Source organism: Pantherophis guttatus, chromosome 1 (genome assembly GCF_059756535.1).
Source record: "Pantherophis guttatus breed Tessera chromosome 1, ASM5975653v1, whole genome shotgun sequence".
In the NCBI taxonomy this organism is placed as follows: Eukaryota; Metazoa; Chordata; class Lepidosauria; order Squamata; family Colubridae; genus Pantherophis; species Pantherophis guttatus.
Window position 1 is genome coordinate 77,337,228 of NC_142063.1, and position 23,796 is coordinate 77,361,023.

Sequence of the window (23,796 nt, forward strand, 5' to 3'; positions counted from 1 at the left end):
TGAAAGCTTTCTGAATGCACTGTAGGTAAAATCATAGGACCACATCCATATCTTTTTAAGCAGAAGTAAGCTGAAAAGCATCCTATGTAAGTAGGACTGACATAAATTTGAGTTGAAGACAAACAATGTTTAGAATGTAATGATACAAATTCATAAATTAAGTCAGTATTTAGTTACCACAAGCATAAAGACTACAAGAGAATTATTATACAAAATATACTTGTAGCTTTAGTCAGCCGTATATTTCAAATAATTTTCAAGCATCTTTTGTTTTTTATTTTTTACTTATGTATAATTTGTCTCAAACTGTAGACAAAAGTTTAGGTCATTGGTAACAAACTTCCATGCAAGACTGATAATTGCTTTGCCTAATGATTAGCATGGATAATTCTGAGCTCAAAAAGATATGATTAAAATATTTAGGATCTTTCAAATCCTTATTGAAGCTGTTGGAATTCATATGAAATATCCTTTTCAATTTCCTAAAGGTACTCATGGTTGTTTCCCCATATGTGTGTGAATGGACATGACAGTCCTTTCCTGGAGAAAAAAGTGGATATAGTTGTGATATGGAGAGAATGCCATGGACAACATCTGAAATAACTATATGAATATGATTCTGAAACAGCTGCTTCAGAAGTTCAGAAAGAGATGCCTTGAACATTCTTCTGGACTTTCTGGAGCATCCTTTTTGAGGACTTTTACAACCCTAATTTTTTTTTGTTTAATAAACAATTGTATCGTATGCTGAAGCAGCTAATACTTTGCTCTCTAGGGTATTATACTTTTGACATACAAATGTCTGAGTAAAGGTCTTCTCAAATAATATTTCAAATTTTTTTTTTGTAGCTGAGATTTTTAGGGCTTTGAAAGAATTATAATTTTTGCAACCTGCTCACTTTAAAAAACTAGCAAATTTATGTTTTGGCAGACTTATGACAGTAGTATATAAGGAGTAATAGCTTAGCTGTTAAAGAGACTCCATATTTTAATTGTTTTTGGTATCAGAAAAAGCAACATAAAACGTAACATTTTTATTAGTTGAAATAATTTTAACTTATTTATAGCATCTCTTGGAGGGACATCACAATTTTAGATCAATGGTGTATCAGCCGCCATATATGTAAATTTGCTGACACTTTATTTAAACTAAATTTGTATACCAGTGATTGCATGACATCTGTAGATGCCATACACTAAATAAAAATACAATAAACTCTAGAGCACAGGTGTCAAACTCGATCACATCACGTGTTGTATTGTGATGTGTTGTGACTTGTCTTTGCGGAGCCAGGGTGGGCGTAGCCTGTGCGTGACGCATCCGGCCCACAGGCCACCAGGCCTGCATTAGATAGTCATCCTTATGACAATGGTGATTTGTTAAATGTTAGGCAACTACATCTTTTGGAAGCTCAAATCAGCAAGGCTGATAATTAGAAATATTGAAAATTATATTCAGCTGTAATTTCAAGTTTATTTTTCGGCCTGCTTTTAATTTAAATGTTAAGTCAGGAAATTTTCAGACAAAGTTTTCTTTGGAATTGAGCGTCAGAAGTTACAGAATTTTAACGTGTCATTTTAAAAATTTGTTTGTTCTAGATATTTTTCATTACCTTTGCTTATGCTACAAAATCTGAGAAAATAATGGGGTCATAGGCATTGTTTTAATATTTTTCTTTTTTGAAGCTTATACTGGGTAATATTCCCACTTACCTACGTCATGTGTTTTCTCCTTTTAACATTCATTCTTTGCAGGAGATTGCATGACATCCTGTACTTTCCTAACAGTATTTGCTTGTCTTAATATTTCTCCATTCATTTTTCTATTTTTATTAAATATGAAGGTATATAAGTACACAGATTAATCAATTTCTCTATTTTTCATCATTTATAACTTTCAATCACTCATTTTTTTTCTATCAACATGATTACTTTTTCTTTTAATATTTTAATTTTCAGATCCATACTTTTTGTTGCATGTTACAATATTATTGTTATTATATACATAACAATGTGAAATCATAGTTGCCAATTCTTTAACTGATGTTGGCTTTCATACATATTGAGTTCTTCTCAAGAACCTAGGATGCTGGAATATTTTAGCACAGTATATGTTTGGATCCAAGTAGCATGGCTTTTTGTAATTGACTGATGGAAAGTTTGTTAATGCTTAGGTTTTCTAAGTACCATCCAAGAATTTTTGATATGACACCCTGTGTGCGGATAACCACTGAGACCACCATGGTTGGTTTATGCCATAATGTTTCAGATTTTGACACCTTGTGATCTTCTCCAGTTCTTTGTCTTCTACAGATAGTTCTCAATTTACAACCATTTATTTAGTGACTGTTTAAAGTTACAACAGCACTGAAAAAAGTGACTTATGACCAGTTTTCACACTTATGACCATTGCAACATCCCCACAGTCACATGATCAAAATTTGGGCACTTGGCAACTGGCATGTATTTATGACAGTTGCAGTGTCCTGGGAATATGTGATCTCCATTTGTAACCTTCCCATCTGGCTTTCTGCAAGCAAAGTCAATGGGGAAAGCTAGCAAGATTCACTTAACTGCAATGATTCATTTAACAACTGTGGTTGTTAAAATGGGAGGGGGGCAACTCACTTAGCAACAGTCTTGTTAGCAACAGAAATGTTGGGCTCAATTGTGGTTGTAAGTTGAGGACTACCTGTATTTTACTCTCACCTGGTATTGCTATAGCGATTATCCATACTTTTCAACCACAATTAAGTCTGATATGAAGACTTAATTTAAACCAAGACTTTATCAGTCGGAAGTCCCACAGTACTTTAATCTGCTCACTTTCAATTACTTTTTCTATGTTTCTTTTCTTTTTTATGTTCCTTCCAGTCTTTCGTTACTGGCATACAATTTTTACATATGTTCCAGTGGATCATTTTGGTGACTGTTATGGTGTTGTTTATAGGCAATTTGTAGTACAGTTTCTTCTGTTTCTTTGCAAAGCCTGCACTTAGAATCATTTGATGTTTTTCTCAATTCTGGCCTTGATTGCATTAGTTCAAATGGCTTGCTCTTGAGCAACCAAAGTGGACATAAGGAATTTTCCATGCATTATGTTAGAAGATAAAACAGTCTTCTAATACCTTCTAATACCTGAAGTTGTTCTAATTTAACTCTTATTTCTTTCACTTTGTCCCAAAGAAAATTGTCTACTTCAGGAGGTGGGGGGGTGAAAAAAGGGGTGAAAATGTAATTGTAAAACTTTTGCAATAAAAAAAAAAAAAAAAAGAAATTGAAACATGTAAAATAAAATTCATGTCATCTATGTGACCTTTAGAAAAGTAAGTTTAAATGTCTTATCTTTTTAATTTAATGATGGAGTATTTTAAACCTATGAAATAAGATTCTATTGACCTTAAAATTGTTAATTCAGCAAAATAATCATACTTCAGATACTTGAGATAATGTTTAATTAAGATATTTTCTTTGTTATTGGATATACAATAAAATTTGGAAGGGGAACTAACACAATGGCTTATTTTGGCTACATTTTGGGCTGAAAGCATAGGATTGTAAGTGCAACTCTATAAAGAGTACTGCTACTCAGTGATGCACACATTCCTCTAAATTATATCTCTAGTAAATGGAATCTGTCAGTGTACCAAGATTAATGGATACTTTGTGCTGGGGTGATACTTACCCAGATTTGCATCTGGCTTTGTTGATGTCAGTTCTTTGTCACCCATATGATGTAAATTTGATATTTGATTGCTACTGAAGGAGTTTTTAGAATGTTGCCCTGTTAGATTTTTGGAGTTCTGTTTACATCATTGTAGTCTATCGAAGTGGAACACTGTTGACTTGATCCTTGCCTATCTTGGCTGATAAGTTCTAACAAAGCAATTATTGACTTGGTAAGCATAAGTGGCATTGAATTTCTCATAATCACTTCTGAAGGAGGCATATATGCCCTTTCCTAAAGAGAATCTCCATGGGTCCAAAATAATTAATATGCCTGTTTTGACTATTAATTACTGAGAGTCAACTTTAATTGCTCTTAAATTATTCTGGCTACCACTGGTCTTAATGCTATACTGTGGGGGTAGACAATTTGAGGGGACCTATTGGCATATTATGTTTTAATACACGTCTATGACCACTCATTTCAATTACAAGTAGTCCTCGACTTATGACCACAATTGATGTTGCTAAGTGAGACTTTTGTTAAGTGAATTTTGCCCCATTTTACAACTTTTCTTGTTAAGTGAATTACTGCAGTTATTAAATTAGTAACATGGTTGTTAAGTGAATCTGGCTTCCCCATTAAAATTGCTTGTCAGAAAGTTGCAAAAGGTGGTCTCGTAACCCGGGATACTGCAACAGTCATAAATATGAGTCAGTCGCGAAGTATCTGAAGTTTGATCATGTGACCGTGGGGATACTGCAATGGTCGTAAGTGTGAAATATGATCATAAGTCACAAGTGCCATTGTAACTGTGAACGGTCACTAAATGAACTTGTAAATTGAAGACTTCCTGTAAATGATGACTCTGGGTAGCTAATAACATTAAAAATATAAAACATATACAAAAAAACATAAATGCATATAGAATCTGGGACAAATTATAAAAGGCATCAGTCAACACAGGCTTGAGCACAGAGTCAGGTCTTCAAGATAGGACTTTTCGCAAGTCAACAGAGACATGGCCAATCCAACCTCTAGAGGGTGGATGCCATAATAGGAAAGGTTCTCTTAGGTCTGTCATGTGATATTCTTTAACAAATGGTATCTAGAGCATGCCTTTCCTGCCTGATCAGACAGGAATGGTAGAGACAACTGGGGAGAGAGAGTCCCATAAGTAACCTGACTCCAAGCCATAAAGGGCTTTAAAGGTGACTTCTAGCACCTTGAATTGCATTTGGAAGTATACTGGTAGCCAGAATATTTCATGGAGCAGTGGTGTCACATTTGTTGAAAAACAGGCAACACTAACCTCATCTTTGCTGGACCTTACTAGAATCTTAGAAAGTCATAGAAAGCACTAACAAAATCTATCTTCTGTTTTCAGAAATTGGTTGCCCAAATGAAACAGGATCCACAGGTAAAATACATTTTATTTGTACTCTTAATTGAATATCATATTAATAAAGTTTAATGTAAGATCCAATTTTATGTGTTTGGATTACTTTTCAAAATTAAATTAAAACATTAATAAAATATATTCAGTTTATAAGTAGTAGTAGTACTAGTAGTAGTATGTTTGATACTTCGTTTTGCTCTTCAGAAAATTGTGATTAATTTTGGGTTTCTGTTAAACCAGTGCCTTAACACTTACACTTGCTTTAATTCATAGTTTGTAATTCTTGTTTGGCAGATAAGCAAAATCATAGTTTACTACCACTGGGTGAATCTATAATTTGCTTTGAACCCAGAAGTAAAATTAAACAGAGCATGAATAATGAATGAGGTCTGACATGCAGTCATGTTACAGGTAGACTGCCCAACATTTCTGTTGCTAAGCAAGATAGTTCTTAAGTCAGTTTTGCCCCATTTTACGACCTTCCTGGCCACAATTGTTAAGTGAATCACTGCAGAATCTGAGAAGGTTACAAATGGTGATCACATGACCCAGGACAGTGCAACTGTCATAAATACATGCCAGTTGCCAAGCACCCAAATATTGATCATGTGACACGGGAATGTTGCAGTAGTCATAAATGTGAAAACCGGTCATAGGTTTTTGTTTTCAGTAACTTTGAATGGTCACTAAATGAATGGTTATAAGTTGATATTCTAGAATAGACCTATATTTTTATTATGTATGAATTAAGTAAGCAGTAATATCAAATTATATAGTTCAGTGTGTGGTTCATAATTTTTTCAAACTGAAAAAGTTCTCCTGAAACTATGCTTTATATAGAAGTTATGATAGATTGTATAATTCATGTTGTACATTTCCTTATAAAAGAGCCATTCAAGCACTGAATGTTGAAGGAATATTTTACAATTATAGCTTTATTAAATATCCCACAATACAGGGCACATAGTTTGCAATATTATCATAAAGAAAAGAGCTTTGCAAAGCTTTTAATGGGGTGTTTGATGAAGCACTGAGTTCTGGGTACTGTAGTTTCTATACACTTGTGTATAGTCTCAATCAAAGCATTGTCTCTATATGTACACCACTCTAGTAAATTGTGTTAGAATTTGAAATAAAAATTCAAGATTTATAGTTAATAACTATTATTAGGTTTATCGTCTTCCCTTAACTGTAGAGAACAGAATTCCAGTGCTCTTGATTTTAAGGAACTTGATAATTTTCAGTGAATTTATAATACATATGTATATACATTAAAACTTTTTGAAGTATATCTGCTTTTACCTCATGCAGATTGTAAGATCCAGAGGCTGGAGGTAGATTTAGAAATAGGTGATAGTTTTGTATTAAAGATCTTTTGAAATAATTTCATTTTTTCTTTGCAAAGAACAGCCTATAGAGCTTCCATATTTGCTTTCATAGACCATTTAAAGTCCTCTTGATGTCCTTATTAAACATTTCCAGTAAATCATACTTCATATTTTGCCTTCTATCAACTGTGACATTAGCCTGAGAGTCACTAAACAAATATAGTACCAGGAAATTTAAATGTTGTTTGTACATTTAGTTGCTTTATTATTTTAGTGTATTTTTGCTTTATTAAGCAGTCTTATTGCAAATCTGTATTAATAAGCAGAATTGTTGTTATACTTTTTTTTTCCTAAGCAGAATGCTGACTTAAAGAAGCAGCTTCATGAACTCCAAGCCAAAATCACAGCTTTGAGCGAAAAACAGGTAGGGAACTGGTATATCTTTGACATGGATTCCAAACATTTACTACTTTAGCAATTTTGTGTGTGTTTAAAAATAAATGCGGCAAGCCAGCATTTTAGATTTTCTTGAGTGTATGTACCAAAACAGAAATAATTATTTCGTATTTGTATCATGTATGTATGTATGCCTTTGAGTCATACAGTCTTTGACTCCTAGCAGCTACTTGGAGAAATCAATACAGTTTTCTTTGCAACATTTGCCAGTTTCTCAGGACTGAGTAAGTAACTGGATTGAAGTCATGCAGTTGCTTTTTGTGCCTAAGGCAGGACTGGAATTCATAGAATTCAGCTTGTAGTCCAGTGCCTTTAACCACCACACTAAACTGAATCTCATTTGGGACAATATTTTAAGTGCAGTTAATCTGGGGATGTGCGATGTTGGAATCTAGCTTTATAACTGTAATGTCATAAAAGAGTACTGTGTATACTCTAAAAGGTGCAAATTGGAAAAAAGTGGTCACTTAAGAAGAGGGGTGACTTTATCAAGGGTTACATACTGCTTCCAGTTTGCCATTGCATTTGAATGTTGGTGGTGAACTGCCAAGAAATATTGTCTAAATATGGGTTAAACATTAAAGATAGGGAAGAAATGACAGATAACTAACAACTAGGCTTTTATGGCTTTATATAAAAACCATTCATTAAAGTGTAGAAATGAATGGAATTACTCTATTTATCTTTTAACCTTTTCTCATTTTTGAAAACCTTATTTAATGAAGAACAGTTGAATATTTGAAAACTCAGTGTGTGTTTATGTGTATGTAATCACCTAGATCTCTCAAAAGCATCTGGCATTTCCAAGAACAGATTTTTCTTTATGTTTACTTTAATACATTAATAGATGATTAATTTATTTTCCCTTCTAGAACAGCCTTTCCCAATCCCTTTCTCCCAAAAGGTCCATGTGGTGTGCCCTCACTTCCACTATTTAGGAAAGGAATTTAAAAAAGGGAAGATGTCAGGAAAGTTTTCAATTGTTAAATCTTGTAGTTGGGAGATGCTTACTGCTATGTAATTCTTACTTTGTGTTTTATTATATTTTCTATGCTATGCACTGCAGTGCTTTGGGACCATATTGATGGATGGATGGATAGATTGATAGATTAGATAGATAGCTAGATAGCTAGATAGCTAGATAGCTAGATAGCTAGATAGATAGATAGATAGATAGATAGATAGATAGATAGATAGAGTTACATTACATGTTTGAAAGGCTTGTCACATATGTTTTCAAATGTATATCGGTCCTGAATTTCCGACATACTACAATGTACTCTGAAGCATATATATACACATAAGCATTCAAAGAAGAAATCTCTAATACGTATATGAATAAAAAATAAATTTATATGGCCACCTACTTGCCAGAGTGACTCTGGGTGGCCAACATAACATTAAAAACAAGAATCAACATAAGTAAAATTATAAACTGATATATTCTGGCTATCAAATACATATATTGATTCTTTAAATATATTTATGGAAGACTGAATCAGTGTAAGATACTTAGAATTGGTTACAACTGAAGTGGTTATAAGCCTAAATAAATACAGGCAGAATTCATAATCCCCTGTCAAAAACTTTTCTTAAAGCATCCTTGACATTTTTTTTCTGAATTCTGGAATGTTCTGAATAGAACCCCGAAAAAATATTTAAATCATATAGGGGCTTAAATTATACAAAGGCTTTGATGTATTTATTTACTTTTATAAAACCATCCATCTCACTTTTACATGAATTGGAAGTAGGAACAATTCTTTGGTTAGTGTATGCCTCTAAATTATGTTCAGATGCTCAATGAATTATATTTGTTAATATATGCCATCACAATATCTGGAGGAGGTCTGTATAAAAATACATTGTGTTGAATGCATTTTTAAAGAATTGATATTTATTCAATTTGTATTAATTCCCAATAACTCTGGGGAACTCACAACAACTAAAACAGAAAATACAATAATAACAGTATAATAGAGAGTGAGAATGGCAGACTGGACAGGGATCAAGCAAAGTGTCTTAATTTTTCCTTGCTCAAAACCTGGGCAAAGATCCATATCTTCAAGCCCAGACAGAATTGTTAAACCAATTATGTAGCTCGGAATATTCTTATCAAAAAACAAAAAAGAGTAATTTAGGAATAATGATTCTCAGACTTGGAAAAATAAAATATCAGCTAATTTAACATAGACAAAGTAAAAATTGTCTTGGTTAGGAAGAACTTGACTTCAAACTATGTATGAATATATGCCTTTATCATATTTAAAATATTGGAATTGTTAACATGATATTTTAGTACATTAGCTTCTGCTTGAATTGTTAAATGAAAGTACAATTTTTACATTTAAAGGAAAATTTTAATTATTTATTGTGACTCATTTATCTTATATTGTCCAATTTAGTTGGCTATTGAATTGAACTTTACAGTTTGAAATCTTACTTTAATGCTAGAAAATTTACTATTCAGCACTGATCTGATGTTAGATCAGTGCTGAAGTAGCTAGGTGTATTACATTTTTGCGTTCCTAGTGGCATGGTTATATGAAAAATGCCAGTTTAGTTTCTGATTTTCAGTAAAAGTTTTATTAGCTTTGTGCCATGAATTATATTATCTAATTGTTTTAAAAGGGGGGGGGATTTTCATACTTTAGAGAAATTGCAACCTCTACCTTCTTTTTCTGAGAAAAAAAGAAAAAAGAATGATCAGGTTGCAATGAATTATCTGTATGATAGGAACTAATTGTGCTTTCATGTCAAATTCCATCAGTAATTTAAATTTCTCACATTAATTAATACAGTGAACTATTTTTAAGTTAGTAAATTCCTTGGTTAGCCCACAGTATTTTTTAATAGTTTCAGAAAAGTTTCATATGCTAATAGATGAATTTGCAATTATTCTTTACATAAATAGAGATAAAATAGACCTTTGTATTGTGATGGCGTTTATAATTTTGTTAAAATAGATATATGGTGTTTTCCTAATTTTGTATCAGAGATCCTTCATTGTAGGGAGCTCCATTCTGTAACAAAGACTATGTAACACTTAACATTTTTTTATTTGTGAACCTTTGGAAAATATTCATTTTTAACTATTAATCTTTTATTGGTGTGTGGGTGTGGGTGTGTATGACAAAATCTGTCAGATAAGAACAACGTAGCTTGTGCTTCCAGGAAGATTTGATTGAATTACAAGTAATTGTAATTGATTACAAGTTTTGAATCCTCTGCATAGAACTTTGTATACAAGCTCTTTTCATTTGGAAAATACTTCATGGTGTTGATATTATCTTGACAAAATAAGAAAAAGAGATTATGAAGTGATATATTGACCTAAATTCAGGGGTGAAATGCTCCCGGTTCGGACCAGATCACCCGATCCGGTAGCGATGGTGGCGGGTGGTTCTGAGAACCGGTAGCAAAAATCCCTGCCCTACCCCCCCCCCCCATGCCCAGCTGAGCCGCACGATCATCAGAGGCTGGTTTTTTTACTTTTAAAAGCATTTTTTCCTGCAACCTCTTTGGCCGAAAAAATGCTTTTAAAAAATGCTTTTAAAAATGCTTTAAAAAAAAAAAAGGCTCTGATGATCCCACAGCTCAGCTGGGATCATCAGAGGCTTTTAAAGGCATTTTTTTTCTACAACCTCTTCGGCTGAAGAGGTTGCAGAAAAAAATGCTTTTAAAATCCTCTGGCGATCCCAGCTGAGTTGCCTGATCGTCAGAGGCTTCTAAAAGCATTTTTTTCTGCAACATCTTAAGGTTGTAGAAAAAATGCTTTTAAAAGTAAAAAAAAAAAAAAGTTGGCCACGCCCACCCAGTCACATTATCCCCCCAACCAAGCCACAGAACCAGTAGTAACTAATTTTACGTTTCACCACTGCCTAAATTTCATAGTGAACTTGACAGAAATAGGGCTCATGTATCTGTAGTTTCAGCTGCTTGGCTAGTCATATTGTATGCGATAACTCAGGTAATGCATTTTTTAAAAAATTTGTATTTTGGTGAATCTTGACATGTCTTTCTACAAAAAGTTATTTTTTCTTTTTTTCAAAAAGTTTACCCCTAGAATAAAAATAAATTAAAAGCACAGGTATTTTAAAGGGATTAAAATAAGTTAAGTGACTAGCTCAAGGTCACCTGGTTGTCTTTGTGTCTAAGGTGGGACAAGAACTCAGTCTCCCAATTTCTAGCCTGATGGCTTAATTGCTACACCAAACTCAGTACTTCTTTACATATAACTTAAAATATAGTATTTGAACCCCTTTACAACTCTCACGGCCAGCTATGTCATTTACTTGAGGTATGTGACTTAATATAACGTAACAAGTAGTGTGTTGTGGAAGAACAGCACTGCATGTATTTTGCTGCCAACTTTATATCCCCTAAGAAAGGGGTTCCCAACCCCTAGGCCGCAACCCACTGCCAGGCCATGTCCTGTTCAAACCTGGGCTGCCAGAGCGGCGGGCTGAGATGCTACTCAAGCAGACAGGTTCCCTTCTCCCTCCTGTGGGCCGCCAAGCCGTAAAAGCTGGGGACCACTTGCCCTAAGCTATGCTGATAACCTCCAGCATGGTAAAAGATACTGTCCTGTCAAGATACTGCATGTAAGCTGTTACCTTGTTGTTGTATATCTACGTAAAGGGAAGGGTCAGTCCCTATAAAGAAGGAACACGATTACCTTAGAGCGGGAAGCTGTTGGCACTTGAGACTCAAAGTGTGGCCTGGTCGTGATGGGTCAAGAAAAGGGGGGTGGAAGAAAACCAACTTTTTGCTGTAAGAAAAAAGAGAAGAAAAAAGAAAAGAAAGAAATCCAAAGAAGTGAAGAGATAGTGGGATAGGGGTAAGGTAGTATTTGCTACAAAATATCAGTGAAGTCTGTGTAACTAGCCCAGACTATTCATATGAGTATTCTAGATATTGGATTAGGGAGTTGGTCATTGGAATTGACTGGGACATCTATGTGGAGAAAGCATTGAAAGAACAAGAAGCTTAGATGTGTGGCTGCATCCCAAAAAGGAATGATGCTGAAAGAAGAATGGGGCAGGAGAGAAAAAGATCGTATTACTTCCCTTCTCCCTCTCTTAGGAGTGCCAAGCAGCCAGATCCTTTCAAGTTGTGTTCATAGGCCCAGGCTAGAGCAGCCTCGTCAATGGAAAAAAGCACCGAAGACAGGAAGAAAGACTTTTTTTGATTAAAATTATTTGCCACCCATCTTGTTTCGAAATGTTTGGGTGGCTTTCAGCATGAAAAGTGTTAAAATCATAAAAGATAAATATTTCTAAAACAATCAAAATGGAAATAGCAATCAAAAGTAAAATTACAATTAAAAGATAGAGACAGAGGAGCAGGTTGTGCAGGGGGGAGAGGTGGGATTGCCTCTTAATTCATCAACCACCTTTAGCATGATGCTTCCCTGCATTGAGGCCCCAAGCTATCTGACAGAGCCAAGTCTTCAGTCCCTTATGAAAGGTCAAAAGGATGGGAACCAATCTCGCTTCAAGGGGTAGGATGTTCCAGAGGTTAGAAGCCATAGCAGAGAAGGCCTTTCTAATGGATCTCACCAGCTTGAATTTCTTGACCAACAGGGCCTGCAGCATGCCTCCTCGGCTGGTGCAGATTGGGCAGGTCAGTCCCAATGTAGTGAGATGGTTCCTCAAGTAACCTCGACCAATGCTATGTAGGGCTTTAAAGGTAATAACCGACACCTTGACTTGCACATGGAAACAAACTGGTAGCCATTGTAGCTTATGAAGCAGTGGTGTAACATGGGCCACAAAATCACTGAATTCCTAATAAATATTCCTAATAAACAATATTCCTAATAAATACTATTTGCTGTGATTCTCTAGAGAAGCTTTACAAGGAGAAATGAAAAGAGAAAAAAGCCCACTGCACTGGAAGCATCCAGAAAAATGCTTTCTCCAAATCCCTGGTAAAATGAACAAGACAACATTTAAACAAGTTAAAATAAAAACATACTGACTGAAGATAAAAGTATCACTATGAAGTAGTTTAAAAAAAACACAACTAGTAAGAAGTTTACAGAAAAACAAATGATCTAATTGCTGTGGAAAAATTTTAGGACAAAGATAGGTAGGTGTAAATAGCAAAGCACTAGTGCCCTCCTTTTGCAGTACAGGTGATCCTTGACTTACAAGAGTTCATTTAGTGACCATTCAAAGTTACAATGGCACTGAAAAAAGTGACATGACCATTTTTCACAGTTATGTACTTTGCAGCATCCCCATAATCACATAAAATTCAGATGTTTGGCAATTGGTTCGTGTTTATGACCGTTGCTGTGTCCAAAGGTTATGTGACCTCCTTTCCTTTTGTCACAATATTTATCTGGAGTAATTAGTAATACTGTAGGAGAATCTATAACAAAATGACAACCCACAACTTTGTAAAGTTTCAACGGTATTAATTTTTTATTTGTCCCAAGTTTTTTGCCTTGTGTTCACCCCTCCTTTTGTAGTAGTTGGTGGAAGAAATCCTTTTTGTTATCATTGTAAATCTGTGCTTTATTTTAGACAGTAATTAAAAACACTCTAGTTTATTGCAAATATTGGTAAAGTTGCTGGAAATCAAATTGTATTTTAAATTATGCCCCCAAAGCACTTTTACAAGTACAACTTTATTTTTACTTCTGTTTTTTTTATTTTACTTCCTTTTCTTTCCTAGATAATTTTTAAACTTGTAGTTTAAGGCCATAAATATAAGCATATTATAAATGGAAAAACAGAGAGATAAAGAAATGAATGGAGTTTTTTTTCTTCCTGTTATTTTTTTTTCTGCTTTCATAATTTGTGGCTTTTGGTTTATGTCTATTTATATTGCTGTTTTGGTTTGAAGCAATTGCCAACCCCAGGCAGCCATGGAATAAGTCAACAAACATTTTTTTGCCCTTATATTAATTGTGTGTGTGTCGGGGGGGAGACTTTCTTATTTTAAATATAATGTTAACGTATGTTTTCAAACTAAAATACATAGAAGTTACTTTGACACATTTATTCTGGAGAGATCATGAGAATAAGATCGACACAAAATTGGTTTACATGCGTCACTGACCTTTATGACATTCTGCAAGTGAAGAATATTTTTTTTGTACTTTTATTTGCAGTTTAAAGGATTATCATTTTTATTAGATTTTTTCTTTCCCTATAGTTGAGAAAAAACTTTAAAGAATAATGAAAGAAGTGTGACATTAAGCAGACAGTATTTTGGTTTCATCTGTATATGGGAAAGCACAAAATTCAGGGAGGAATGTCTATATTGAGCTATGTCTAAAATTAATATTCTCTCGGTAGAACAGATATTTGCTTGCAAATTAAATGTTCTCCTATAGTAGTTCCCTCTACACTGGGGATGTCAAACTGGTGGCCCGTGGGCCGGATGCGTCATGCGCAGGCCACGCCCACCCCAGTTCCGCAAGGGGAAAACCGTCACGATACGTCATGTGATGGCAATGTGACGCCATGACATCTGTGCTCTACATCTAAATCTGCTCCAAATGATTAGAGGGCCTTTCAAAATATTTTTGAACAGCATGTGGAGAAACCGCAGAAAAAAATGATGGGGAACTTTCCCATCATTTTTTGCTGAATAGAACGTACTGTTATAATTTACTAATTCTTTTGCCCTGAGAGGGCATAAGCAGTCTTCTGAGTCCGGAGATGAGAGACTCCTTCCCAGAGGATCTGTGGCGGCTGCAGAGGACCTGGAGGCCCCCTGTGGCATTCAATGGGGGCTGGGGCTCGGAAGCAGGTTGTTATCCCGGAAGAACTGAGGAAGATAGGGCTGGTCAGCGATGGAGGGGTTTTTCCCCATTGCACGGGTACCAACCTTCTTTCTCCTCCCCCCTCCTGGGACTGTGTTTGCCAAATAAAGAGCTTGTTATCTGCCCTTGATTGAAGAAGTTCGCCCTCTTCTCCACCCCCTGTTTTCCTCCTCCCCCTTCCCTTCTTTTTCCCTTTCATCGGGACTTACTCGGATACAATCTGGAGTACAAGACTTTGCCAAGGATTTCCATCTTTGCCCCTGGCGTGACTCATGGACTAATAGACTGATAAACTATTTCCCTCCGACCATGGGTCAGTTAATTGATGCAACTGCTGAGGGGTCCTTTATTACATCAGGACTTTCGCCATTGGGAGAAGTACTTTTCGATCTATGACCCCTCGGGGGGTCCAGCCGTGAGAGGGTGGACTGGACGCTGTTCCCATTGGCTAAAATTGTCAGAACCCTCCTACTGTCGTGGGAGGACAGTAGAGATACCAATGGTACATCAATGAACAAATGGCCCCATGATACATCTTGAGACCCCTGATTAAGTCCCCTTCCTCCATCGCTGCACTCGGAGATGTACACGACTGCGGATCTTCTTGTACTGCGAGATTCCCCCCTCTCGCAGATGTGGCCCTCATCATTATCGAGGGCCCACATCAATGACGGGTTTTGGGACCCAGAGAGGTGGCATGTGAAAACTAGGGGGTTGAGGGCTTTTTTATCAAATATTTTAGTTAAATTTTTAAGGGGTCCCAGGGAGGGGGAGGGTCAAATTAGAACTCAGGCTGTGGGCTTGGGGGAAAACCCACAAGGGGGAGGGTTGGGGTTGGGTCTGGCCGCGAAGCACGGCGAGGGGGGTGGGGGGCCCAGGATCGAGGGGGGGGTCAGAGCTCATCTGGATAGTGTTTCGAACATCAATACTGTGGGTGGGAGGGGTAGATATGGTGGGAGCAGGGGGCCATATCGTGTTAGGTGAGCGCGCACTCGCTGTTTACGAGCGATGGCGTGCTCCGGCCCCCAAGGCTCCACCCATTTCCCAGGTTGCATAGACCCTCAGGGTCTGGGCCTTCGGCTGATGCTATGCAATGCCAGGTCCATAGTAAATAAAGCCCCCCTCATTTGTGATCTTATTCAGGAGGAGGGTGCGGACCTGGCAGGTATTACGGAGACCTGGTTGGGCCAGGAGGGGGGGGTCCCCTCATTGAAATGTGCCCACCAGATTTCCTTGCATTCCATCAGCCGAGGTCACAGGGGAGGGGCGGGGGGGGTAGCGGTTATCATTAAGGAAGGTCTGAAACCGAGGGTTCCTCAGACAACCGGCTGTGAATCCCTCCTTGTGAAATGGGGCCACGGGGTTCAGATGGGTTTGCTGATCACATACTTGACTCCCTGCCATGTGGCAGCAGCAGCCCTGCCCGAGCTACTCAATGTCATCGCCGCGGTGGCGGTTGATACCCCCAGGCTTATGGTCATGGGGGATTTCAACCTACCGTCCATGGGCGAGACGTCTGAGGTGGCTCGGGAGTTCATGGCTTCCATGACAGCTATGGACCTGACCCAGTTAATTCATGGCCCTACCCACACGGGGGGAAACACGCTGGATCTGCTTTTTGTCTCTGGACAGTGGTTGAGTGATCTTGAGATAGGGGATATAGTCACCGAGCCCTTGTCATGGTCTGATCACTCTCTCCTTCGTCTCGACCTTTGAACCGCTACACTCCGCCGCAGGGAGGCGGAGCTGGTAAGATGGTTCCGCCCCAGGCGCCTGATGGAACCTGACAGGTTCCAGATGGAGCTTGGGCCATTTCCTGAGGCTCTGGCACACGCCTCGACTGGAGACCTAGTGGCTGCCTGGGATAGGGCAGCTGCTGGTGCTCTGGACCGGGTCGTGCCTTTGCGGCCTCTGACCCGGCGCCGATCTCATTTAGCTCCTTAGTTCACTGAGGAACTGAGGGAGTTGAAGCGCTGGAAAAGATGCCTAGAGAGTAGTTGGAGGGCCAGTCTTTCTGAATCTGACCGGACACTGGTAAGATCTCATATTAGGAATTACCTAGTGGCGATAAAAGTAGCGAAATGTAGCTATTTCGCTGCTCTTATTGCGTCATCAGATAATTGCCTGGCCACCCTGTTTAGGGTGACCCGCTCCCTGCTCCACCAGAAATTTTGGGAGGACCCCTTGGAGGGTAGAGCCGAGGATTTTGTTCAATATCTGTATGACAAAATCACTCAGATTCGGGAAGATCTGGACTCTGACTGCGTAGTCTCAGGGGGAGGGACTGGGGCAGGTCTTGAGAAAGTTATCTGGGATGAGTTTAATCCTGTGACCCCTGACGACGTGGACAGGATTCTGGGTAGACTGAACGCGACCACTTGTTTATTGGACCCATGTTCCTCCTGGTTAGTGCTGGCTTCCCGGGAGGCGACACGAGGCTGGCTCCAGGGATTATAAATGCTTCGTTGGGTGAGGGTGACTTTCCTGCTGCCTTGAAAGAGGCGGTGGTGAGGCCTCTCCTCAAGAAGCCTTCCCTGGACCCGGCAATGTTGGTTAATTATCGTCTGGTCTCCAACCTTTGTTTTGTGGCGAAGGTTGTTGAGAGTGTGGTTGCACAACAGTTCCCCCAGCACCTGGATGAAACTACGTATCTGGATCTGTTCCAGTCGGGCTTCAGGCCTGGGTACAGCACAGAAACGGCATTGGTCGCGTTGGTAGATGATCTCTGGAGGGCTCGGGACAGGGGGTGCTCCTCTGTCCTGGTCCTGTTAGATCTCTCAGCGGCTTTTGATACCATCGACCATGGTATCATGCTGCACCGGTTGGAAGAGTTAGGGTGGCAGGCACTGTGTTGCGGTGGTTCTCCTCCTTTCTCTCTGACCGGTCGCAGTCTGTGTTGACAGGGGGACAGAGGTCGACCCTGAGGTCCCTCATATGTGGGGTGCCGCAAGGGTCGGTCCTCTCGCCTCTCCTGTTCAACATTTATGTGAAGCCTCTGGGCGAGATCATCCGTGATTTCGGGGTGAAGTACCACCAGTACACTGATGACACCCAGCTGTACATTTCCATCCCGGATCACCCCAACGATGCCCTTGAAGTGATGTCCCGGTGCCTGGAGGCCGTACGGATCTGGATGGGGAGGAACAGGCTCAGGCTCAACCCATCCAAGACCGAGTGGCTGTGGTTTCCGACGTCCCGATATAGTCAGTTGGCCCCATCACTGACTATTGGGGGGCGAATCATTGGCCTCCACAGAGAGGGCTCGCAACTTGGGTGTCCTCCTGGACTCACGGCTGTCTTTAGAAGAGCATTTGATGGCCATGACCGGGAGAATTTTTCATCAGGTCCGCCTGATTCGCCAGTTGTGTCCCTTTCTGGATCGGGACTCCTTATGCACAGTCACTCATGCCCTCGTCACCTCCCGCCTGGACTATTGCAATGCTGTCTACATGGGGCTCCCCTTGAGGAGCACCTGGAGGCTCCAACTGGCACAGAGTGCGGCCGCGCGGGTGGTAATGGGAGCGACATGGCGCTCCCATGTAACACCTCTCCTGCGCGAGCTGCACTGGCTCCCGGTGGTCTTCCGGGTGCGCTTCAAGGTTTTGGTTACCACCTTTAGAGCGCTCCATGGCTTAGGACCTGGTTACCTATGGGACCGCCTACTACCACCAATAGCTTCCCACCGGCCAGTACGCTCCCATAGAGAGGGACTCCTCCGGGTGCCGTCAGCCAAACAATGTCGACTGGCGGCCCCCAGGGGGAGAGCCTTCTCTGTGGGGGCACGTACTATCTGGAATGATCTCCCCCCAGAGATACGGAGGATCCCGGATCTGCGCACCTTCCGCCGCGCTGTGAAGACCTTTTTATTCCACCAGGCGGGCTTGGCCTAATCTTTTCCCTCTTTTTAAAAATGTAAATTTTAATCTGTTTTTAAATTATTGGGGTGTTTTAATTTTTCTGGGCCAAAATGGTTTAATTTGATTTTATTTGGTTTTTTAAATTTTTTGTATCTATGTATTTTATTGTTTGGCTGTTCACTGCCCTGAGTCCTTCGGGATACAAATTAAATAAACTAAACTTTTTTTCAGAAATTTTTAAATATTCAAAAGATCATTTTAACTTTACCTTGTTCATTTGACTTGTACACAAGCAGAACATGTTAAGTACTTGTAAAGCAAAAAGATACCATTGATTTGTGTAAAATGTAAAAAACCAACATTTTCATGGAACTTTGTGAGATTCTTTTTCCTTATAAAGAAAATTCGACCTTTTGGTCCTAGCAAGCATTGTTTTCATTTTTACAAAAGCATAACAATTTGTAAAAGGTAGTTGACTTTAAAACAGATTGTTGCAAAATAAAGAATATTTGGCATATCTTTCATAATATAGCTGTTGGTGATATAAATAATGGCCAGAACTTATGCTTTGAAATATTTTATAAATAGACTTGTTGATTGCCAATGATGCAAAACTTTTTGAGAAAGAGTTATATATTAAAATGGAGAGAGATTCTTCAGAAAATAGAAATGTTCATTATTTTGGCCCATCTCTTTTGCAGTTTTTCAGTATAGAATTCTATGTACAAAAATTTAGGATAATTTTGTAATTTGACACATATCATCCCTAACCAATTGCAGTTTACTGCAACTGTTACTTCTGACTCTGAGCTAGCACAGTTGTTTTAAGTGTCTGATGTTTTGCAAGTACTAGCTGTAATTCCTTTGGGAAAGTTGTTCAAGAAATAGAGCATTATGTAATGATGCACTATCTAATATAGAACAAATATTTAAATGTAGAACTGTTGGTCCTTTGAAGTTTAGAACAGCACAGAATGAATTTGTACATTCATTTTTTAGTCTGTTCCAGTGGGAGAAGATTGACGTGACACCAGCAGAGGCTCTGTAAGTGTTCCACTGTGTATGACACCTTAGGTTTTAGCCTAGGACTAAGAAGATCCAGCTTTATATATCCAAATGATGATAACCCTTACTAGGGAAGTTTTGACCTGTCGTTGTCTTTTATTCTAACTCATAAGATTATTATGTGAGGTTAAAATATTTACTTCTTTGAACTTCTAAAGGAAAGATATAATGCAATATAGTAATGAAACAAATGACTTTTAGAGCTGAAAAATATATCAACATCATTTGATGTTGAACATATATTTTTGATGTTGAGAAGAGCAACAAAGATGATTAGGGGACTTGAGGATAAAACATATAAAGAACGGTTGCCGGAACTGGATATGTCTAGTCTTATGAAAAGAAGGACTAGGGGTGACATGATAGCAGTGTTCTGATATCTCAGGGGTTGCCACAAAGAAGAGGAAGTCAAGCTATTCTTCAAAGCACTTGAGGGCAGGCAAGAAGCAATGGGTGGAAACTAATCAAGGAGAGACGCAACTTAGAGCTAAGAAGAAATTTTCTGACCGTTAGAACAATTAATCAGTGGAACAGATTGCCTCCAGACGTTGTAAATGCTCCAACACTGGAAGTTTTTAAGAAGAGATTAGATAACCCATTTGTCTGAAGATGTAGGGTTTCCTGCCTAAGCAGGTGGTTGGACTAGAAGACCTCCAAGATCCCTTCCAACTCTGTTATTCTATTCTAATTCTGAAGCCTAGTAAATAGGGTAGTATTGATTGATTTTATTTTATTGATTGATTGATTGATTATGTGCTATCCAGACAATATCGACTCATGAGAACAACATAGATATTTGTCCCTGATGAGTATCCCTAACTAACTTGGTTCTTTAGAACAGTGGTCCCCAACCTTTTTATCGCCGCGGCCCGCTGAGCGCGCGCAGGGGTGGGGGCACGGCCCAGGAGCTTTTGCGCACGGCCCATTGCGCACGGCCCAGGAGCCTTTGCGCTGCAGCGTTCATGTCCCCCGGCCGCTGCGCGGCCCGGTGCCAGGTACTCCACGGCCCGGCACCGGTCCGTGGACCGGGGGTTGGGGACCACTGCTTTAGAACTTCCAATCATGCACCTATTGGCACTATAACTGAGTCCATCTATGTTGTTTTCTTGCACCTTTCCGAGCATTAGAGCCTTCTCCAGAGAGTTTTATCTTCATATAATCTGTCGAAAATAGGATAATTTGAAGATGGAAAATTACAATTATCATTGTTTGGGAGAATTTCTGTGATAAAAATGAATGTAATACCTGTTTTGAAAAACGATGCACCTTTTAAACAATGGCAAAAATGTATACCTAGATTACTATATGAAGGTAAAAAATCAAGGGTTAAATATAAATTTCTTCAAGATGCGAAAGAAAGAGGAGGATTAGGATAGCTTGATTTTAAATTTTATTTTGCAGCCTGCTGTTTGGTCTGGATTAAAAAAAAGGGTGGATAATGCCTTTTTATAGTTATAGGATAATACTAGAATTAGAAGAACATAACTGAGATTGGTTGGCATGGATTTTTATGGCATGGTAAACTTAATGTAGATTTTAAAACTTCATGGGAGGAGTAGGTCTCAGCACAGGAAACATTTTATAAAAAAGAAATAACAGGCAAAGATAAATAGTTAACATATCAAAATTTATTAATACATGATGGGGAATTTAAGAGTTCATTGGAGTTGATCAGCTAATAAATATAAATAAATAAAATCTTGAGTAACATACTGCAAAATTTAAATTGTTGGAATCTTGTGAGTTTGCCAAGTCTTCTGAAAATCTGATTTTTTCACGTGATTTTAGGAAATAATTCTAAAATATCAGATGAATTAAAAAACTGTTTGTGATAAGATTGCTGAAAACTTGCAATATTTTGACTGTTTCTTTTTCTCACCAGTTCCAAGCTGATATAAGCGAATTTGCCCACTGAATTATTCCCAAATACTTTCTCTTCACATTTAAGAAATAAGAAAATGAAACCCTTTCTGCAGAAAACATGAACTTTTTAATTATATTCAGAAATAGTCTACTGAGGATTTTGGAAATTTATACTAAAGAAGATAAAGATATAGTGTTCTACCAGTCATTCTCTGAAATCAGGTGCACATAGTCATAACTTAAGAATAGTCATATCTTTTGAAGACTTCTTACTGAATCCTCTGTATTTAAAAAAAGCTATGAAAACTGCAGATATATCAGTGAGCTGCAGCAAGGTACTTATTACACAAGATTACATAGCTTTCATTGTTTTACATGATAGGATTTGGAAAGAAAAGTTTGCAGTGGCCAGCATGAGCTCTTCCTGCTTTGTTTTCTCCCCTGGGACTTTTAGGCATCACAAAGAGCATTGCATCACACCTGGTTTCCAATTATAAAAGGAAAATGCTGGGAATGACAGAATCTAGGTATGTAGAGGAAGATTTGTGTTGTGCAGGGGAGCAGAAAGGAAGAATTTGCAGTTGAAGGACTGGAACAGTTGTCAACTCAACAGGCAACTGAGGGTAAAGGAGGAGCAGAGTTGGACTTAATTAAACCAGCTGAGCCCAGCAGCTTCACTAGTCCAGCTGCTGACATGTAGTTCTCAACTTACAACCACGGTTGAGCCCGGAATGTTGGTCATAAGTTGTTGTGGTTGTTAAGTGAGCCACCAAGTGTCCAGGCTCAATTTGATGACTATTTTATTAAGTTGTAAAGCAATTTGCTGTTTTCTGTCAGAAAATGGCAAATTTTTATAAATCACAGTTGTGGATGCTGAAACTGGTGCTTAAAATGTGATTATGTGATGCGAGGGAGAGGGAGAAGCAGTGTATAGATTATAAATTAACAGAATGTTGTGTGTAACTTTTGTGTTATCCCAGGGCAATCACATACAAATACACAAAGGGATGGTTTTGTTCTCTGTACTAAACTAGGCTTGGAAACACACATTTGCAGCATAGAGACAAGTCCCTGTTCCCTTGCCTCCCCTTCTCAGATTTAGCAAGTTTGGCTTGCAAGTTTTCCAAATCAAAGCAGCATGTAGAAGGTGGTGTCAGGTGAAGTCTGAAGGTCCACGTTTGTAACAGATTTTTTCAGCCAGTCCAGGTTCAAAGTCAGGGTTATGAATTTCCAAGCCAAAGCACATGGAATGGGCCTTAACGGCTGGTTGTTGTCAATAGAGAACTTGAATTTGTTGTTCCGTTTTAACACAATTCTGTAACACATTTAGCTGGGCGAGATTCCTTCTGCATGGACAGAAGGATTCTCACAGAATCCCTTTGCTCTACTCTCTTTGGAGTCTTGCGTTGGGAGTGGGCAGTAATTCCACACACTCGTCTTCAGAGAGTGATGGTATATTTCTGTGATTTTACCCTAACTCCTTAGTTGCCCCTGTGTACTAGACGGCAGTCTGTCTGATGGCATTGGAGCTGGCTGCTTATCTGTCAGTACTTCTGAAGTTGGCTCTGGCGTTGGCTGCTCATCATCGGTCCCCTCCTTTGATTCTGAATGTGAGCTCATCATAACAACTCCAGTCGTTAAGTGACTATTTGTAAGTTCCAGTCTATGTGTACAGCCAGCCAGGAGCTGGTAAAGCAACTGTCAGGGTTCTAAGTAACACCCCCAACAAAAGAAGACTCCGAGGCTAGAAGTTCCTCAAAGTTCCATTTTATTAAAGATGTCATATTGGCACATCTGGGAAAACCCGAATCTGAAAACTTCCAGGTTTTCCCCACCCAAAATAAAGTCCAAGTCCCTGCCCCAGCACTCACATGTCCATCACATGGTCCAATCAATGCACCATCCCAACTGGAGATGCCTCCCAGTCACGCCACTTCAGGTGCAGGGCAGAATGTCCTTGACTCTCAGTGAAAAGAATGTTATTATGGGTAGATATCTTCCCAACTCCATACCATTCCCCCTCCCAATTTCCCAAGCACTAAATGTGGCAGCCCTCAAGATCCAAAGAAAAGATGGCTTCCAGGGCTGACAGCACCTTTTCTCTTCTCAGCCTAGACTGAGAAACTGCCATGCTAACACTTCAACAACAGTTTAGCAAAGCAGCTGATAGCAACAGAAGCCAATTTAAAGGTGGCTACGTATTGATTCAGAGCAATGAAGATTCAAGAAATAAAGAAGAATAGATTGTTTAGAAATAAGAAACACACATAGCTTGGTAGGCATATATGTGTTAGTGTAGTGTAGTGTGCTATATGGTGTATGGTATGGTATGGTATGGTATGGTATATGGTATGGCATGGCACGGCACGGCACGACACAGC

General features: G+C 38.7%; 1 protein-coding gene across 23 annotated transcripts in view; it reads left to right on the forward strand.

Annotated features, from left to right (window-relative positions):
- Window positions 1-23,796, forward strand: part of PHF21A (PHD finger protein 21A) — a 158,205-nt gene that overhangs the window by 64,327 nt on the left and 70,082 nt on the right. For all 23 annotated transcript variants that reach the window (XM_087876644.1, XM_034417437.3, XM_087876720.1 and 20 more), the window contains 2 exons: window positions 5,055-5,087; window positions 6,753-6,818. In XM_087876644.1, the coding sequence (XP_087732770.1) occupies window positions 5,055-5,087; window positions 6,753-6,818 (99 nt within the window). The remainder of the gene's footprint in view (window positions 1-5,054; window positions 5,088-6,752; window positions 6,819-23,796) is intronic.